The sequence below is a fragment of the Melozone crissalis genome, unplaced genomic scaffold (genome assembly GCF_028551555.1).
Source record: "Melozone crissalis strain CALT ecotype California unplaced genomic scaffold, PUWL_Pcris_2 ptg000033l_1, whole genome shotgun sequence".
In the NCBI taxonomy this organism is placed as follows: Eukaryota; Metazoa; Chordata; class Aves; order Passeriformes; family Passerellidae; genus Melozone; species Melozone crissalis.
Window position 1 is genome coordinate 6,426,676 of NW_026535811.1, and position 18,496 is coordinate 6,445,171.

Sequence of the window (18,496 nt, forward strand, 5' to 3'; positions counted from 1 at the left end):
AAAATATGTATTTCAAAGAGATGGGCAATTATAAGGACATGTACTATTGACATTAATTTTGGTGTGAACCAAAATCAATGACATTCTAATATATTAGGTAGATGCTTTGAGACAAAGACAAGCTTTATTAAAGTTAAGTCTTGAAATTACCTAGTGCTTGTAATCCAGAGATCAATCTCCATAAAATTTTCTACTAGACCATGTTGCTCAAAGCTCCATTTAACCTGGCTTTGAATCATGTACAAGACACAACTATCCCTCCATATCTCTGATGTCAAAAAGGAACAAAAGTTGGGCTATATACTTTTCAAATATACAGGTATTTGTGGCAGTAACTAGAATTTCCCCAACTGTTTAATTGTATAAATCTGGGAAGGTTACATGAAACTCCAAATCTATAAACCCAACAAGGCTCGGAGTCATTTGATACATGAATACACATTTCATCTCATCTCGATGCCTGTGGTACCAAATGAAAATTCTCACTTTTGCAATACCTCATGCAGATAATCATGCAAAAGGTTCAGCATTTAAAAGTCCACAGCCCTTTGACATTTATACCATGAAAGTTCTGTGAAGCTCTGAAGACTTCATACTGTGGTTCTGTAAAGAATGATCTTCCTTCTCTGCCAAATAACTTTCAGTCTTCAAAGCCAGTCAGAGAATCATCTTTTTATATATGCAACAATCTTTTAAAATATTTAAATACATACTCATATTTTTAGTATCAACAGACCTCAAAAGCTTGCTCATTAAGTATCACCCCATTCACTGCTCAATAAGTCAGTTCTGTTGCTATTTTAAACACTGCAGTACTACTGATGATTTCAATTTCATCTCCACACCACCACTGAACAATGTGCAGAACTGGACCACATACTGAACTGGAACAATAAAATAAAATTACAGAAAGAACGTGACTTAAGTGAGCATGCTGCAACTGGTACATTTTTTGAAGAGACAGTCAAGAGGAATTTTTTTCATAATATATGTGCACAAGGAAGCTTATTAGGAAAAAAGAAACAGAAAGAAACAAACGAAGCTCTGCAACTCCTTCAGTCTGAGAGCTTCATTTTGTAAGCTTAATGTTATTTTAACTCTTTTGAATGAATTGCACATAGAGCTCCACATGTGTAGAGCTCACATCCTATCAAAGACACAGCAAAGTTTAAAAAAAATCCTTAATGTCTAAAAGTACTATTAAAACTGAAAAAAATTGCATGAGATCAAAGATAGTAAAAAGAGAATGAGTTTTGTATAATGATGGCAAGACCTTAGAGGTTTAAGAATGTTTTCTAGAAAGCACCACTGTCTGCATGTACAGCAACAGCAAACAGCAATTTGCAAAGTGCATGTGGGCTTCTCATCACAAAATAAAGAGCTGATGAACTTCTGAAAGATACAGTGCATTAAGTATTACCATAAATACACATTCCTACAGAAATATATTTGCAAAACAGGGCCACAAAAGAGAGAAAGAATTCTGGCAGTTCTAATTAAAGCTGGAGAGCCAGGTATCACTGAGATAAAGCTTTGAAGAAGACACCAACTGGAACCAGCAGAAATTACAAAACTAACAAAGGCAAAAGACCCTCACCTCAGAAGATGTTTACTCTCAGAGTCTCCTCAAATCAAATAATAAAAACTTTATAGTCATATATAAAAGAAGAAAAACCTATTGAGAATGTTCAAGTTGAATTAAATGAAGAATCCCACTAATTTTGGAAATAACATTTTCTTTTGCACTTTTAATAGCAATTTTAAGATAACTATCTTTTTTGAAAGTCAATCTCCTAAAACATTTTGCCCTCAAAAGTGAAAACTCTTTTCCATTATTTTGAATTTTTTTCCAATTAAACAGTATGTCACGCCAAGTACTGTTACAGACTAATGAATTAGATAAAAGGAAGTAGAATAAAATTCAGGCTTCTGATTAAAAAATACAAACCCCAAAGTCTTTCAACTTAAGACAGGCCATGATTTTCACAATAAAACATTTCACATCCTTTCATTTTGGGTGCATGATGTAGTCCACGCGCCTGATGAAAAAATCCCCTAAGATTTCCTAATCTGGACACTGAAACCAGCTGTTCATATCTATGGCTTTACTCTTTCTTTAATGAAAGAGTAAAGATGTCTGAACAAGCCACACCTTTCCACTTCTCCATAAAATTCTTGCATTTCCAGTGATGAAATATAGCCCAACACCATGGGGAATAAAGTCAATCAATCACAATAAGCAATAAGAAATTTCAAAAGAGAAGATTTCACATTTCAAAATTATTTCAAAACAGGAAGACAAATACAAATTATAAAAGACCAGTAGAGCATCAGGCATTCCTGAAAAGTGGCAAGCCACTTTGTTACCCATCAGCCATAGGGAAAACCTTTCCTCATTAAGAAGACCAATTGCTACATTGGCCATTTCTTAAAGGCTCTTATGAAATTATTTTTTCTGCATTAATGTCAATATTTTTTTCATTTTGACACTGATCTCATTATATTTTACTGTAACGCACATCAGCATACATACAGCTGCTAATTCTCTCCTCATATGGATTTTCATGCTACACATTAATGTAATGTAAGCTATTAGCTGCATCTGGTTATCTTTTCTGACATAATTTCAGATGTTATTCTTGTAAGACAGAAGTTGATAAAATATTAACTGAAAATATGAATAAATCAATTGCAATTTTATTATTATATTTTAACATACTTTTCCTTCACATTTAGGTGTCTAACACACAGAGGTATTTTTAGAACAATCCAGGTTAAGCAAACATTTAGAATGCTTTTGAACCACCACCAAAGCTTCCCTGCAATATGAAGTGTACACACACATGCTGCATTTCACACAATGGCTCACACACCAGGAACAAACATGCACATCTTGTGCACTGCTACAGTACAACAGCTTGCTTTACTCATCTGACTTAGGCACTCAGAAGTATTTCCATGTGTCTGTCAGCCATGTCAGAAGGATTGCTGAGCTCAAGCTTTCATTGCTGCAGCATTACCACCACCCACAGGACACTCCACTGCTGCTGCAGCTGCTAATCCTGATGGACAGATGAACTTCAGATGCTTCAAAGAACACCTTGCTCCTCAACATGACTTATATTGATAAAATAGTCAACATGACTGAAAAAACCTACACTGAAAACTGGATGCAATGACCTAATATGTTAGTTTTGAATTGCCACAGTGCCTTGTGTTATGAAATATTAGGTTCTACAATACATAGAGTAGAATCATTGAATATTTCAAGTTGGCAGGGACCCATAAGGATCATTGAGTCCAACTCCCTCTTGTTGCATGACTACCTAAACCTAAACCACACCACTGAGAGCACTGTCAGACACTGCTTGAACCCTGTCAGCCTTAGAGCTGTGGCCACTTCTCTGCTCCCTCATGGTGAGGAGTCTGCTCCTAAAGTCCAGCCTCAACTTCCTCTGATGCAACTTCATTCCTTTTCCTTGTGTCCCATCACTGGTCCCAGAGACAGATCAGAACCTCCCATTGCCCTCCTTGAGGGTGGTGCTATCATTGCCAAAGATCTCCGAGCACTCTGTAGTCCTAAGAAGTGTCCAAATTACAATATCTACCTCCAAAATTTCCTTTGTCACTTTATTTTTAAGGTCTGCCCCTACATAATATTTTAGCTGGCCATATCCTTAACCATAACTTCTGAATTTAAAAGATCATGAATACAGTGATATAGGTAAGTTGTTTGGGTTTTCTTGCTTTGTTTTGTGGGTTTTTTTGTAGTTTTGGTACACAAAGAAAAATATTTACATTCTGGGGCATGCAGCAGAAGGAAACCAAGGAAAAACTCTTCCCAAAAATATTTTGAAAATAAAGAAAAAAAACTGTTCTAAGAGGTTTTGATTTGGCTTTTAGTTGTTCAAAACTCACTTTACCTTAGTTAGGGTTAGTCATCAAATAATGGAGAATAATGGCAGTGTTTGGAAAGCCTAATTGCTTAACCTCACAAAAAAGCAAGTGATAAAGGGAAGATAAATCAGCAATGAAGGAAACAGGACTGACCACACCACACAGCCCCATCATCACAACTGGGTGTGTGACTGACAGCTGCCAAGGGTTCAACAAAGTTCTTCACCTTATGTATTCAAAAAATTAGGATTAGGGGAATTACACCTGCTGAAGGTCTATGTGGAATTTTGTATGGCTGGGTTGGGTTTTTTAAGGGTTCTCTGGGCCTTGGCTGTACACAGCAGTTCCAGCTTCTCAACCAGTTTGTCATTGCCCTTCAACGTTATAACAAGATCAAAAATGGTGCATTAAATTACTACCTAAAAGAAACAATAATTTCACTATGCTTCAGAAACTTGGTTTAACATTACCACTTCTGTTGGTCATTGCATCCAAGATAAAAGATCAATCACACACTTAAACTGTTCCTGTTCAACTGCACAGCACTCAGCCACCTCTCCTGCCTGTGAACTTCTCCCAAAACCTCTCATCATTTTGTTACACTGCTCCTTGCTGTTCTGCACCACTTACATGACAAGGTAAGGAGTGCCAATGAAAATATTAGCAGATCCTGAAAATGGGACTGGGCTGCTGCATGTGAGTCAAATTGTCCCATGGTGGCTTCAAGAGATGAGGGGTGGCCTTCATTTCCTGAGGCTAGGAAACTTTGATTTCTGAAAACAAAGTGTGTGTTCAGGTCAGCACTGGAGGAGGCAAGGGGTGAAGGATGTGGGAAACTCACTTGCCCCAGATTTTAGGGACAGGAGCTCAACAATGTCTGAATCAAGAGGTGTTAAAGTCAAGCCTTCAAGCAGATCTTGACTTTACACTGACCACTGTCTTTCTTCAGTGATAATAATTATTTACCTAATAGAATGCACATTTCCTGATGCAGTCAGCACATCTCTCCCTGTAGCTGAAACAACACAAAGATTTTCTTCTAGAAACAGGTCATGGGAAGATACAAGATAGGGGAGCACACACCATATGAATCTAGAAACTCAATATAATAAAAAAATGTTATCCCAACCCAATTTAGAAACACTTTGGAAAAGAAATCTATCACCTGACTCATTAGCAACAGATGAGGCTTACCAAGTAATAAGGTGGCATAAGTTATTATTTAATGCTACATGGAACATTTCATGAGGGAATTAAAAAACACAAAACCAGAATCAACCAGGGTGCTCTCCAGCCATGAGACAGAAGCCCAGCTACATACAATGGCAAAGTCAAATGCTGCTGTCTGAGTATTCTCAAAAAAACAGTAAGAAAAGAAAAATTGCTCCAACCAACTGGCTGAAATTGGTGGATTATCAGCAGAGATTAAACAAAGTCTCTTGGTTTTAGTGCAACAAGTCCATATCAAATCAAGCAAACCAAAGGTTTGCTTTCACACAGGGCCAAATACAATAAGACACTAAATATTTCTGGTAAACATCTATAGCAACTCATGTTTTCATTAATCTCTAATTACAGTTTTGTAAATAGAATCCTTCGCACCTATTTGTCCAGCCAATGTGCAGCTAAAAAAAAAAAGACTAATAAATGAATATACAGCTTCCCAACTACTTAAATTCTCAGCACCTATTTTCTGGAAGTAAATTCTGTGATGAAAATAATGAATAAATTACCATAATTTCATAACTGGTTTAAAATTTTAACTCAAACTTCAGAGATTAAATAGCAAATTAATCATACATTTGATAACTATTTTTGTAAGCTGAAAGCAATTGAACTAAAAAAGAAATCTTAATTGTAAAATCTTGCAACTTTTAGTTTTGATTGTTGCTAGGAACATTAAAAACACAAACTTCAGGTGTATTCTGAAATAAACCTGTAATATAGTGGTATGGGCGTTCCTTTGTTAAGAAAAATACTAATATTTTAAGGACCTTAATAAAAGCATTCAGTCGTTCAAAAATAAGATTGTTCCGTTGTATTTTTTTCCTGCTTTTGTTAATTGAACAAACAGATGCAAAGCCAAAAACGACATTTATAAAATGGCTGATTAGGCTTTGGTGTGGATTCCTTTGCCCTGCAACATGCTGGGTTAGTTGAATTTGGCCCTAGCAGTGTGGGAAGAAGTCCCACAGGTGCTGTTCTCTTTACCTTTAACTCCAGCTCACAATCCAACTGCCCTGTGAACAGATCACACACAGCCAGCCACCCTCTGCTCAAGAGACCTGCCCCATTTGGCTGCAAAAAGTGTTGAACGGCATTTTATTGACATTTCAGAGGGTATTTTGTGGTCTAAGATAACACATGGCTTTTTAAACTGCAATCCCACCAGCCAGAAGACAAAACAAATCACCATACAGCAGTTGTTTTATTTCAGATGGGCAAATATTTTCTAATTCCTTCTAAAATAACACCCAATACAAACAACAATTAAAACAAAAAATCAAACATAAAAATTAGGCATTGCAACCAAACAAAAAATTAATGTAAGGATAAGAAAATTTTAAAACTAGGCATTTAAGTACCATGCTAGAGTAGCTTAAACATCTATATGTATGTAGACAAGCAATGAAGAGAGAAAAGTCCTTTCCAAAAATTTGCAGGAATTTGGGATAAAGTTGAACATTATTATTCTGTCCTCTTGATAGCTGTATGTTAAAAATGCAAGATATGTCTTACACATTTAAGCAGTATACCTACTAAAGTTTTGATAATTAATTTCCTTTAACGCTTTCTCCTGTTTTTTTTCCATACAGGATGGCCTTAAAGTAAATGATGAAAAAAACCAATTGAGCAAGAGGAGCAAGTGCTAAAATAAAGGCAATTCACACTGATTTGAGGTACCAATCCTTTAAAATATGCTGACATCCTAAATACTCAAAATGTGTTTGCTCTCATGTATTTTACATATATTGCTAGGAGTTAGTAATTAAAAAAACGTATTTCTAAGCTATTTATTACTAATTGAAATTGCTAACATATTCTGATTGATTTGTGAAAGTGAAAAATTACACACTAAAAAGTGAAATGAATGTATCTAGTAGTTGATTTTAAGTTAACAACATTAATAAATTTGGTACAATTACATAAGAATTCAGGGGCATCCTACAAAACCAAAAATGCTACCATCTGAAAACCAGGAATGCACTTGTTTTATTAAAACACTGCAGACTCAAGGAACTAAATTGAAAATACAATGCAGACAATTACAGAATAGGATAAGCTTAAGCAAAGATCCAGGGATGAACACAACAGTGGTGCTCCCAAAGGAATGCATTTTCAAAGGTACAGCATCCCCACTATAATAAGAGTTCTATCCTTACAGATATTTATGGGGTAAAGTTGCATTATGTCACCTCTCTTTTAATCCCCAGGAGAGAAGGAACTAGCAGGAAAGCAGTCTCACTTTTCTGCTGGGCTGGCACCTTTTCCTTTCTTTGCCAAGGCTGGCCCTGAGCACTCCAGCTTGGCAATTGCCAACTTGCTGGCAGCTGTAATTTCTAGGCTGAAATGAGGCTTTTGTGCATTTACAGAGAGCATTTTGCAACTCAGGTTTGTAATTCTTGGTCACTTTTGGTTTTGTATAAAAAGAATTAAGTAAAAAAAAGAGACTTACCTGTAAAGTTCATTCCAAAGTGCTTGGAGGCAGGAAGCTGGAATTGAATCATTCCAACCCCACTGCCACCCCAAAACTATCAACATGCTTGATCCCAATTTCTATCAAATCTGTCCAGTGTTGTAAATAGATACATAGGAATGCTCCATGTAAAAGCACTTTACACTGGGAGGAGTGTGCTGGGTCGCTAAAGGGAGAGGAGGCACCTTACCCCTGGGAGATGGGAGTTAATTACTCAGCCATGAACAGGAAGTGACAACTGGAAATATTTTGTTCTCTAAGGAAGTGAAAAAAACCCCATTTCTCTTAATTAAGAAGAGTGGCCTATCTGCTGGATAAGCAGGAAATTAAGTGAGTTACTGAGAGCTTGATTAAATCTGTCTGAATTGCCTGGGGTACTTCAAGAAGACTATCTAGAAAAGCTGACATATTCCAGTATGAAAGGGCCCTCTATTGTTTGCAGATGAAGAACACATTATGCAGAAGGAGGGAATGCTTGAATACACCACCCTGCAAGAACAATGAAATGGAAGAGAGCCATAGAAGAGAAAGGGAAAATGGGGAAAAAGAGATTTCTAATTTAATTTTAGCCTAAGAATGTTAAGCATGTTTTTATCTTGCAGTATCTCTAATAGCCTACTTGGGATTTCATGGACAAGAAATTTTGTTTTCATTTTGCAGTAAAGTGATTAGGAATGATTTCCAATTAACTGACTGATAGCAACAGAAATATTCACTGCATCTATAAGCTGCATGACTGTAATAAATATCTCTGCTTATCTAACATATTTTTCATGCAGAAGATGAGGAATTATTTGCAGAGATGATGCATCGGCCTGTTAGGGAAGCTGGTTTCACAGGAATGAGGATGGAAAACATGAGCTCAGTGAGCAGTGAAGTAATGCTGTCAATTGATAAGTGAGGCAGTGAAAGGCACATCTGAAACACCAGGGCTCAAAGGCTCCCATCTGAGGCACACCTTGTGTGCAGGTCAGCAGTGCAACCTGGACTCCACAAGCAACACAAGAACAAAAGGTTCCACTTCAGGCACTGGCACAGACTCAACGTGCAACCAGTGACTTCCCAGGCAGCTGAAAATCTCACAGCAGGAAAATGCTGCCTCAACAAACTGTGGCACTCACATTCTCTGAACAGAGAGACACATAATTCTCTCTCCCAGGATTTTTCCTAGAGAATCACAGAGAGAAGACAGAACAATTCTTATCTCTACTCACTACTCCTGTTGTTTTTACACATGTGAGATATGTCAGGAAGATTGTTTACCTGAAAGGATTCAGTTATTAGATTCTACTGAGATTGTTTTGATCCCTCAGCCAATTAAGTCAAAACTGTGTCCTAACTATCTCAAACAGTCACAAGTTTTTCTTCAATACTCTTCAGTCTCTTTGTATAGTATAGTTTAATATCTCTTAAGTATAATATTACTATTATATGGTATAGTTTTAATAAAACAATGGTTCAACCTTCTAAATCAGAGAGTAGGTAAAGATTCCACTTCCAACAGAGGAGGAAAGCTCTGATAACCACTATATCTAAAGCAAATTTGAAAGGCTATGCCAACAACTTCTTTTAAGGAAAACCACAGTTCTATTTTGAGACCTACACTGCCTTCATTTTCTTCCTTCCCCACTATCATCCCTAAGAAGCCATATTTCTCGTCACTCAAAAGGATCAGATAACTCTTTTAAAAAGAGTATTTCTTAGTGTAAATAATTCCAAAGCCATTTTTGCTCTAAGTAGAACTACAGGAAACATATATTGAATAGAAAACAACTACTACAGATTGCTGTTTTTTGGAGACAGCCAAGGAAATATAAATGGAAACTTCTTTGGAGATAACGTTTCTGTCTCTGCTGAGCTAAAACCACGGCTAACTCAACACACTTCAAATTTTCATCACTTCCTGACATGGTTAATGACCAATTTATTGCAGAGTGAAGACCTGGAGTCTCCTGAAGGTATAAAATTGAAGAGCCAGCCACACTTGCAGTAAAATTTCTCCTGAGCACCCTGGCATGCTGTCAGTGCTCAGATCCATGGCTACCTGGAGGTCCAGCAGTGTGCAAAGGCATTTCCAGCACAGTGAAAAGCCCACAGGTGCCACAGACTACATGCCTGCCACTAAGTATTCTGCTGTTTTGGTTTGGCTTTTTAAAAGAATTATTGAATAGCACCCTGAGTTTCCTGCACTCTGAACATTTTATGCAGTATTATCTGCTATTTTCTTATAGAAGGATGATATTTTAAATATTTCTTCAGTGGTTAGACATGTTCTGTTTAATATACATTTAGGGCTCTGGAAGAAGGATTGAAATAATCCTCTCAGATTTAGTATTTTGTTTTTACTTTGATTTTATAAGGCTACACTTGAGTTGCTACACTGACATTTAATTTTACATGGATACACTCTCAGCAGACTTTTACCTGGATTCATGCCACCAGCCTGTACTCATCTAATCACCAAGCCACCTTGCTTGGGGAAACAAGGTTTACAGAATTTCATTATTACCTCCTAAGGCATCAAATTCTCTTTGGTACAGCAAAATAATCTGGAAAAATTTATTCTTAGAAGTGGATTAGTTGCTTTAAAACATGGCAGACATTACAATCAATTATGTGACCTAAACTAGCAGAAAATCTGACAGTAGAAAGCACAGCACTAAAACCAGAGAACTTTCTGTGGGATATCTCCTGTCCAGTTAAGCTGTTTGTTACCTAGTTTGAGGCTGGAAATCTTATTTCTGCATTATCAATATTGCTCATTCTTCCCTCAAAAAACCAGCAGTTGCTTGTTATAGCACCTGATTGTCTTTTTATCTTTATCTATCTCAACTTTTGTGACATATATTCAAAAGAACAGCTTAGAAGAACTGGAGCATATGAATTTATGGTATTTTTTCTATTTTTTTTCACTGCTGCAGGTAATGACATCAGTATAGTGTTATTTGGTTTATTACTCTTGAACTCAGCCAGCAGTGGGGAGTTCTTTATGGGAAGCTGTCATCAGCAGAGATGCTTAGCAAAAGAAATCCTTACAGAAAACTGCTCTAATCCTCGTGCTTTCCAAGGCAATTTTATTTACTATGAATCAGCATGACATCCACTCCAGATCCTTAAGACTTCTGAGCAGCAAATACAGGTCACAACAGCAACAGTGATGTGGATTACATGGTTCTATTTTGATTCACTGAGTTTGTCAACAGGAGAGAGATGATGAAAGTTTCATGGATAGATCAGAAAATTCAGAGGTACTGATTAATGTAAGTAAAGCTGTTCTAGATGAGAACAGAAATAATCAGAGAATTTCTTCCTGTTAGGATACAGACATACCTAACACACTTTTCCCATACTGAGTTCTTTTCCAGGAGACATATTTGCTCTGATGTCTGAGAAAAAATTGCTTTACATCATTCAGAGAAATATAAAGTTATGCCTCCTATACTAGCTTCCAAGGTAGAATGTTACTTCACAGAACAGCTATTTCTTCATATATTGCAGTCAATGGTAATTAGCAAACTCTGAAGTGCTTAGGAAAGAAACTAATACTTCCACCAACTGTAATTTTCCTGTTTGCCTTGAGGAGAATATTTTTATTTTGTTTCTGGCCAGCAGAGATTTTGTAGTTCCAAGAGCAGTCATTCCACCTACTTCCTTACACTCTTGATTTATTTTAACAAATAAATCAAAAACTCAGCAACTAGCCACAATAATTTAAAAAACTGAAAAAAAGTAATCCAAAATAATCAATAAACCAACTAAGAAACTGTGAGGACAGAATGGGCAATCTCTAACATATTAGAAAACTCCTCCAAGTCCCTAATCCTCACACTTGGTCACCTCAAATCACAGCCATATCTTCTCTAGCCAAATTTTACAGTATGCTCTAAATGTGAGAAATAAAAGTTATGGTTACATTGCTTGTGAAAAGAGAAATCACTCCAGGTCTTAGAAAGATCACAACGAAACAGCACCCTAAAATTGCTTCCCCTCTTATCATTAATTTCAGCATAGGCACAGGTATTGAAAAAACCTTTAGCTATACGGATTGAAGTCAAAGCAGCTTTGACAGCTGAATTCTGTAACATCTAGGACTCCATCAGCCAAAGCACACCAAGCAAACAAGTATTTGCTGGTGGTAGCAGGCAAATAGAGCCTGGCCCACAGAATCCTGTGCCTGCAGCAAAAGGCAGAGTGGTTATTTCAGAGAACGTTCACAGGGCAGGAAAAGCTTCCTGGCAGTTACATTTTTTGGGACATGAAGGGGTCATTCCAGGCCAGACCTCCTCTCCCCAGTAATTACAAGGATGCCAGTATGACATACTGAGCACGGAAGGTATTGATGGATGACAACAACGTGATTAACTTCCAATCTTTTTCCAGTTTGTGGGAGGAAGAAAAACACTCACCCGAGGCCACAAGTGCAGGGCCTGTGCCAAACCAAGGTCACAGCACTGACACAATTTAAAGGCGTCAGCAGCATCACAGCTCTGGGGGATTCCAGCCACCACCACATTTTTCAGTGCTAACCATGAACAGCAAAGTTGGATGTTGGTCCATGATAACTCAGAATTTTAGTCATTAAGTAGTGGCTTTCTGGGCAAAGACACTGCCTGGAACAATTATGATCATTCCTTCTTCAGGAGTCGCAGATGGTTTCTAACAACAGAATTTATCAGCAAAGACTAAAATCCAACATGGTTGCAGAGCTTTCAAAGGGAAATGAGAGTCATTAGGTAATGTACTCTTACTTGTGTTATTTAGGCCACAGATGTTTGCTCTGAGCTACTCTACTGAAATCCCAAAATCTAAGGTTAGCAACAGCTTTTAAAATATAAAACCAGAAAAATGATCCGTGGCTGAAAGACTCCAAATTAAACATATTGTCTCTTAGTAGGCTTTCTTCAGTGGTTTATCACTGTGTTTTCAACAAATTCATCCTCCTGCTAATTCACTTCTCTCTAACCCTCAGCCCTTGGTTCTTTCTGACAGCACAGCACATTCAAGCTGCACCAAAACTGTTTCTGCAACATCCCTGTAAGGTTTCAGGCACAGAGGCAATGATAAAGATCCAGCAGTTAAAGTTTGTACCACCAGTATTTCAAAGGAACCACTTCTGCACTCCACAGCATGTGTATGTATCGTGGAACATGGCCAATGGCCACTCTCTTTTCTTCTTAAAGCAACAGATAAAACCAGAAATATTTAAACTGTCTTGCTTCAGCTTCCTGCTCCTGGAGTTCTTTCCCTTTAAAACCTTCATTGGTTATTCTTCCCCCTTCTTCCCAGTGCACAACAGCATTGATTTACAATGGCTTGATACAAATTCTTTCCTTCTAAACATGCACCCTATTCAACCCATCCTCCTACACAGACTTAACCAAATCTCTGATCCTTTATTTTGCAATCATGTAATTTGATGCGCAATCTTCCATAAGATCTCAATTTTAGCTGAATAGACAGTCTCATAAACACCCTTTTAAAAGCAGATACTGACCTTGAGGTGAGGCTGAAGGAAGCAGCAAATCCAGGAGGAGATGCGAAAGAGAAAGAGTTAGAGTTTGTGAAAACAGAGTCTAGAGATAAAGCAGTTCAAGAATAAAGGACAAAACAAGCAGATATAAATCAGGTAATGACACACAGACACACAATCATTCACAAACACAGAGCTGCATGTTTTATAGACATCTAATTTTAAAAAAAAATAACCAAACCAAAAACCAAGAAAAAGAAATAAGAGAAAAAAAAAGGACCTTTAGATTAGATTACACCATTTCAATTAGAGGCAACTTTCTGTAGAGAAAATAGTCTCCAATACTTAACAGTTCTTGGAAAAAGAAAATAAGCCATCTTTCAAGAAAACTCTGGATTTATATCATATCATTAGCAAGTACCCTTCTTCCAGAATTCAAATGAACATTTTGAAAATACAGAGTTTGACTATCTGAGATGAAACCTGATGTTTCCTTTATGACATCTTCTAAGGGCTTATTTTCTCTCCATGAGCAAGACATGCAATTTTTTCACTTTTCCTGCAGATGATGTCAACTTGTATAAAGGGACTAAATAGAAAGGAAAAAAAAAACCAACCACCGACTAAAATCCTTGAGACCTGAAGATTTGTCAAAGCTAAAAGCTCATCTTTCTTAATTTTGACAGTGAAGTCACCTCTTCCAAAGAGAAACAAAAAAAGCAGCTGCCTCTTCTTCCTGCCATATAATTCTCCTGTATAAGGTGCAATCTAAGAACAATAATGACCAAACAGGTATTTTTTTGACAGTTCTCTCCAACATTGCTCAACAGTAGAACGACCAAGACAAAATGCTGGAGTCTCCTTTGTAACATGAGGTCCCATAGGTTCATTATTGCCTTTTTTTTTTTTCAAATGTCTCCAGTATCTTTCATAGGCATCTGCTGTCAATTTCACTGATAACAGCAAGGTAAGTCCAAGGTGCCATAAATATAGATATTTTCAAACTGATTTTAAATTTGATGATTTTCAGTCAATAGAAAAGAGGCAAAGGAAATGTCCTTCTGTCCAAAATAGCAATTTGGCTTTGACAACATTTGTTGTACTTCTCCCATGGCAAAATTTCACTCTAAAAAGGAAGGATATGGGCTGGATAAAAATATTTCTATATTTTCCATTTCTTATATTTTTGGCTAACTGCAATATTCTTTATTACTCTTGGTATATGGAGGCACGTAAATAAAATTTGAAGTCCTTATTTATGACATAAATTTTACTATCAACTGTGCTGGGTATTGAATTTGTGCAAGCAGCTGTTATTGGTCTGCAACAGATTAACGAATGCAAAAGTACTTTTCTTTGGCTTCTCAACCAACATTCTTCAAATCAAGCTCTTCAAGGACAGCTGTTGTAAAGGCTGTATTATCTGGGGATTTGGGGAAAGATGAGACTTGTAAAGTGCCAAACACCACATCTCAGTCTTTGATCTTGAAGTAACTTAAAATATTCCAAAAACCTTGGTTAATTCATACTGAAAAATATGTAAGTAACAATTCTGACTGAAACCCAAGACTAAAAACAAATTTAACAAAAGGGAACAAAACTGTGAAACAGTTGGTTAAATATGGGAATAAATACAATAAAGGTGAAAAATTTAAGATTCTCATTTTGTGCTTCAGGGATCCTTTGGCTGTGTTGTAATTATGTGATATTGTTTCTTCAGTTTAACAGTGAAAAACATACAGGCTACAACTCAGAACAGCCCAGTGGAATTTAAATGAACCACACAGTTCTTCCAACTGCTATTAAAGGTAGCATCTTTTGCTGGCACAGGATGAAGGCAAACCAGCATGTACCACACTATGCTGAGGTCACTTGCAATTTTCTGTGTGCTACAGAAGTATTATTTAACCAGCTGCATGGGTTTTAAACAGAGAATAATTATTGCTACATCTCCATTTTGTTATGGAATAATTCTTTCTCCCAAAGAAAAATACATTTTCTGTAATTGCTAGCCCCTTTCTCAAGTTTTTGTTACGGAGGCAGAAAATATTTTTTAGAAGTGTGGATTTTTAGAATAATCAATGTTTAGCTGAATGAAAATAAGGACTGTGTATGAAAGCATATTAAAATTAGAGAAAATCTATAAGTGTGCTGTCACTCAAACTAAAACCAAGGCAGACACCTGAATGTGTCAGCTGTTGGGAAGCCAGTGGAGATCTGCCATGGACTGGAGCTGAAGCCCCAGTGCATGGGCTCTATCAGTGAAATTGAACAGAGGAGCACAGCAAGCATCTGCCCCAGGCAGCAGCCCCAAGCAAGCAGGACCAGATACACACTGAGACAGACTCGTTACAGAGCAGAACCACAAGTTTCAGTTTGCACCCTTTCCCTTCAAGCAAGAACACGCACTTGCAGCATTCCTTACAAGATCCAGCAGCAGCGCTCCTGCCCTGCCCCATTTACTGTGTGCTCCGGTGCAACAGTCACACAGGGAGACAAGACAATTGTAATGCCAGCTGGCAGCCCCAGAGAAACACCCACTTTCTTTTAAAATACCATCCTGGTAATTTTAAAGGTAGAACTGACTTTAATCTGATCACTGGCTGCAGATCAAAAAAATGAGATGTGAATGCTTAACCATTTTAATTAAGAAATTTGTATTTTAAAAGCTGTTGGTTATTCCAGCTACAATTTTTTCCACATGCTTGTGTATTATAGGGAGTGGGATGAGCCTGCAACATTTGTCTCAGATGTACTTAGGACGTAGTTTATGTAATGATTTTCAGTCAACCTTTGAATTCCCCTTGTCTGACAGTGAGTGATTGTGTATATTTATTACCCTGTCATCCCTTCAAAGCAGTCTGACAGGGAACAATAGGCATTTGATCTTCCCTGTGTCTGTCAAAGCAGAGAGGCTATTGATGTTTACCCCTTTTGACAGATTTTCTTGACAAAAGAATGATGGCTGGTCTTTTCCTTTTTCCTAGGTTGGTATTTAGAGGGATGGGGAAGAGATGGAGAGGCAGAGACAGAAGGTTTGTTTGCCCATCCATGCACACATGTGTGCATGGATCTAAGAGCACAAACCCAGCCACAGATGGCCACAATGGAGCACTAAAATTACAATTTCACTGAATTACTGGCAATTACTGCATATTCCTTTTGCTCTTTCAGTACTCCAAGACAACGCTTAGGATCTGACACTTTTAGTTCTACTATATTAGTTGTATAAAAGACAGTTTTGGCGTTTTTTTTTTTTTTTTTGACTCCTTCCACACCAGGTTGTGAGTATGGATACTCTCATATTGCTCAAATATATTGACTGAAACAAAGCTACAAAACAGCTTTGGAAGAGATGTAGTAAAGGCAATGAAACTGATATGCAGACTTGGCTCATTATTTCCGTGATGCTCTTCCTCCTCACGTTTATAATTATTTTAATTCTCTCACAGCTCTTACAGTCTACTGATCTAGCAGCTGGATTAGGAGATACCTGCTAAATAAAATCCATTATTGCTACAATATAATGCAGACGACAACTCCTATACTCATTTCAGATAACAGGCATGAGAGGGAGTGCTTGAAAACCACCTTGATTTAATGATAAAAACAAGCAGGACTTCAGCACTACAGAAAATCTGGCAGGAAAACAAAGCCTTCAAAAAATCTCACAATCAGTGCTTCTCATTATTGGCATTTCTCTAGTGCAGGGTCCTTCCTTACTCTTAGATCAGCAGACAAACCATGCTCTCAGCCAGCCCACTGCTGAGCTTAGCAAAGGAGCTGGTCCATACTCAGTTCTGTGGGCATGAATCACTCTGCTTAGTGTCAGTCCTGCCTGCTGGAACATGGATTCAATGCCAGTTTGGATGGTTCACTGAGGGGATAACACAGCAAGCTCTGATATTCAGCCAGAGCCTGCACCAGCCCTGAGCTCTCACCACATCAGGGGCTGGGCTAATTGGGGTTCTTTGACTTTGTGTTTTAGAACAGCTGTTTCTGCAAAATCACAAAGTTTCGGTTTCTCCCAAAACACAGGAAGGGGGAAAGAACAGAAAATAAAGGACAGCTAGATAAAGAAGAAATTGAAGAAGGATATCTCATTATATGAAAAAGGTGAGGATGGATTGAGCAGTCGCCGTAAAATCACTGTGATGGGGTTTTTATCTGCTGCTCTCTACAGATGGATTTGCAATTACTGGCAGTGCCCCTGTGCCTTTCTTTTCCTTGCTTAGATGTAGGTTTCAATAGTGATTAGTGAGTCTGAGTGCTGCTCTTAAGGCACTTTAACAAAGCTTGGCTTCCAGAGGGCAGACACTTTCTGAAAACCAGCATTCTTTCAATAAGTTAAATATCTGTAAGCAAATGTGCCTGCATCTTTCATTCTTATCTGTTTAAAGAAGTTATGCTGATATGAAATGTTTTGTGTTTTCCTCCTCTGAAACTTGATACAGGACTTCAGGCGTAACGCTGATCGTGTATGAAGATAAAGCAAGACGGAGAAAAAAGAAATTACTTCTTCCTTTCCTAGCTGGGAGATGATGAAAATCTTAATATTCAACAGATCTGTGTGCTCAGAGGTGGAGCTGGCCTAACTATGGGCCTGACCACTTCTTTCCATTACAAAACCCAGTTCTCAGTGGCTTGCCAAATATGAAAAAGTTGTGCTGCTATTTCCCATGACAGGTTCAACCTAACCAGGGATTTTTGTGGAAAATTTCAGCTGTGTCCTTCACAAAGGCAGTATTTTCATAGAAAAGAATTGTTTATATATGGTAAAGAGTGTATCATTTCACATAAAATGTGAATTAAAATTATAAGGCAATCTCAGAATATCCTAAGTTTTGAATGATTTACCTTAGAATTTTAATGTTCACTTAAGCTACAGATTTTTGAGGGAAGTAGATGAAAAACACAACAACAGATTCTGCCTTGTAATAATACCATGCAAGTGTAACATAAACATTTGATTTTATGTTTTATGGCAACAAAATAGATTGAAGTCTTTTAAAATAATATTTAATTGTTTCAGGTTTTCTAATGCCTGAATCAGAGCTCAATTTATTTTTGGAGGGCTATAATCAGTTAAGACACATAAAGAATTACAGCCACGCCATCTCTCAAGGTTAACTTTAATGGTGATGATTATGACTTTATAAATACCTTTCTTTAATTTTACACCATATCTCTTACTTTAAATTATTTATATGCCTTGATGTGGTTCTTGCTTAGGAATGCTATAAAAAACTATTTAAAAATTCACAGAAACAACAAACCTGAAAACCAAAGACAATTATTCCAAGGTATGAGTAGCAGTTTGAAAATAAGTATTTCAGCTTCAAACTGTTGACTTAAGCTTAGGGCATAATTTACTAGTAGTTTCCTTTACACTATTCTAGGAAACTGTAAAGTTGATGGAAAATACAGCTAAT

At 37.2% G+C, this 18,496-nt stretch overlaps 1 protein-coding gene across 8 annotated transcripts in view; it reads right to left on the minus strand.

Annotated features, from left to right (window-relative positions):
- The window catches only part of ERC1 (ELKS/RAB6-interacting/CAST family member 1), a 266,470-nt gene that overhangs the window by 127,411 nt on the left and 120,563 nt on the right, over positions 1-18,496 (minus strand). For 5 of the 8 annotated variants that reach the window (XM_054281943.1, XM_054281940.1, XM_054281946.1 and 2 more), the window contains one exon: positions 13,089-13,100. The exons of the other annotated variants lie outside the window; for them this stretch is intronic. In XM_054281943.1, coding sequence (XP_054137918.1) covers positions 13,089-13,100 — 12 coding nt within the window. The remainder of the gene's footprint in view (positions 1-13,088; positions 13,101-18,496) is intronic. 8 annotated transcript variants of the gene reach the window in all.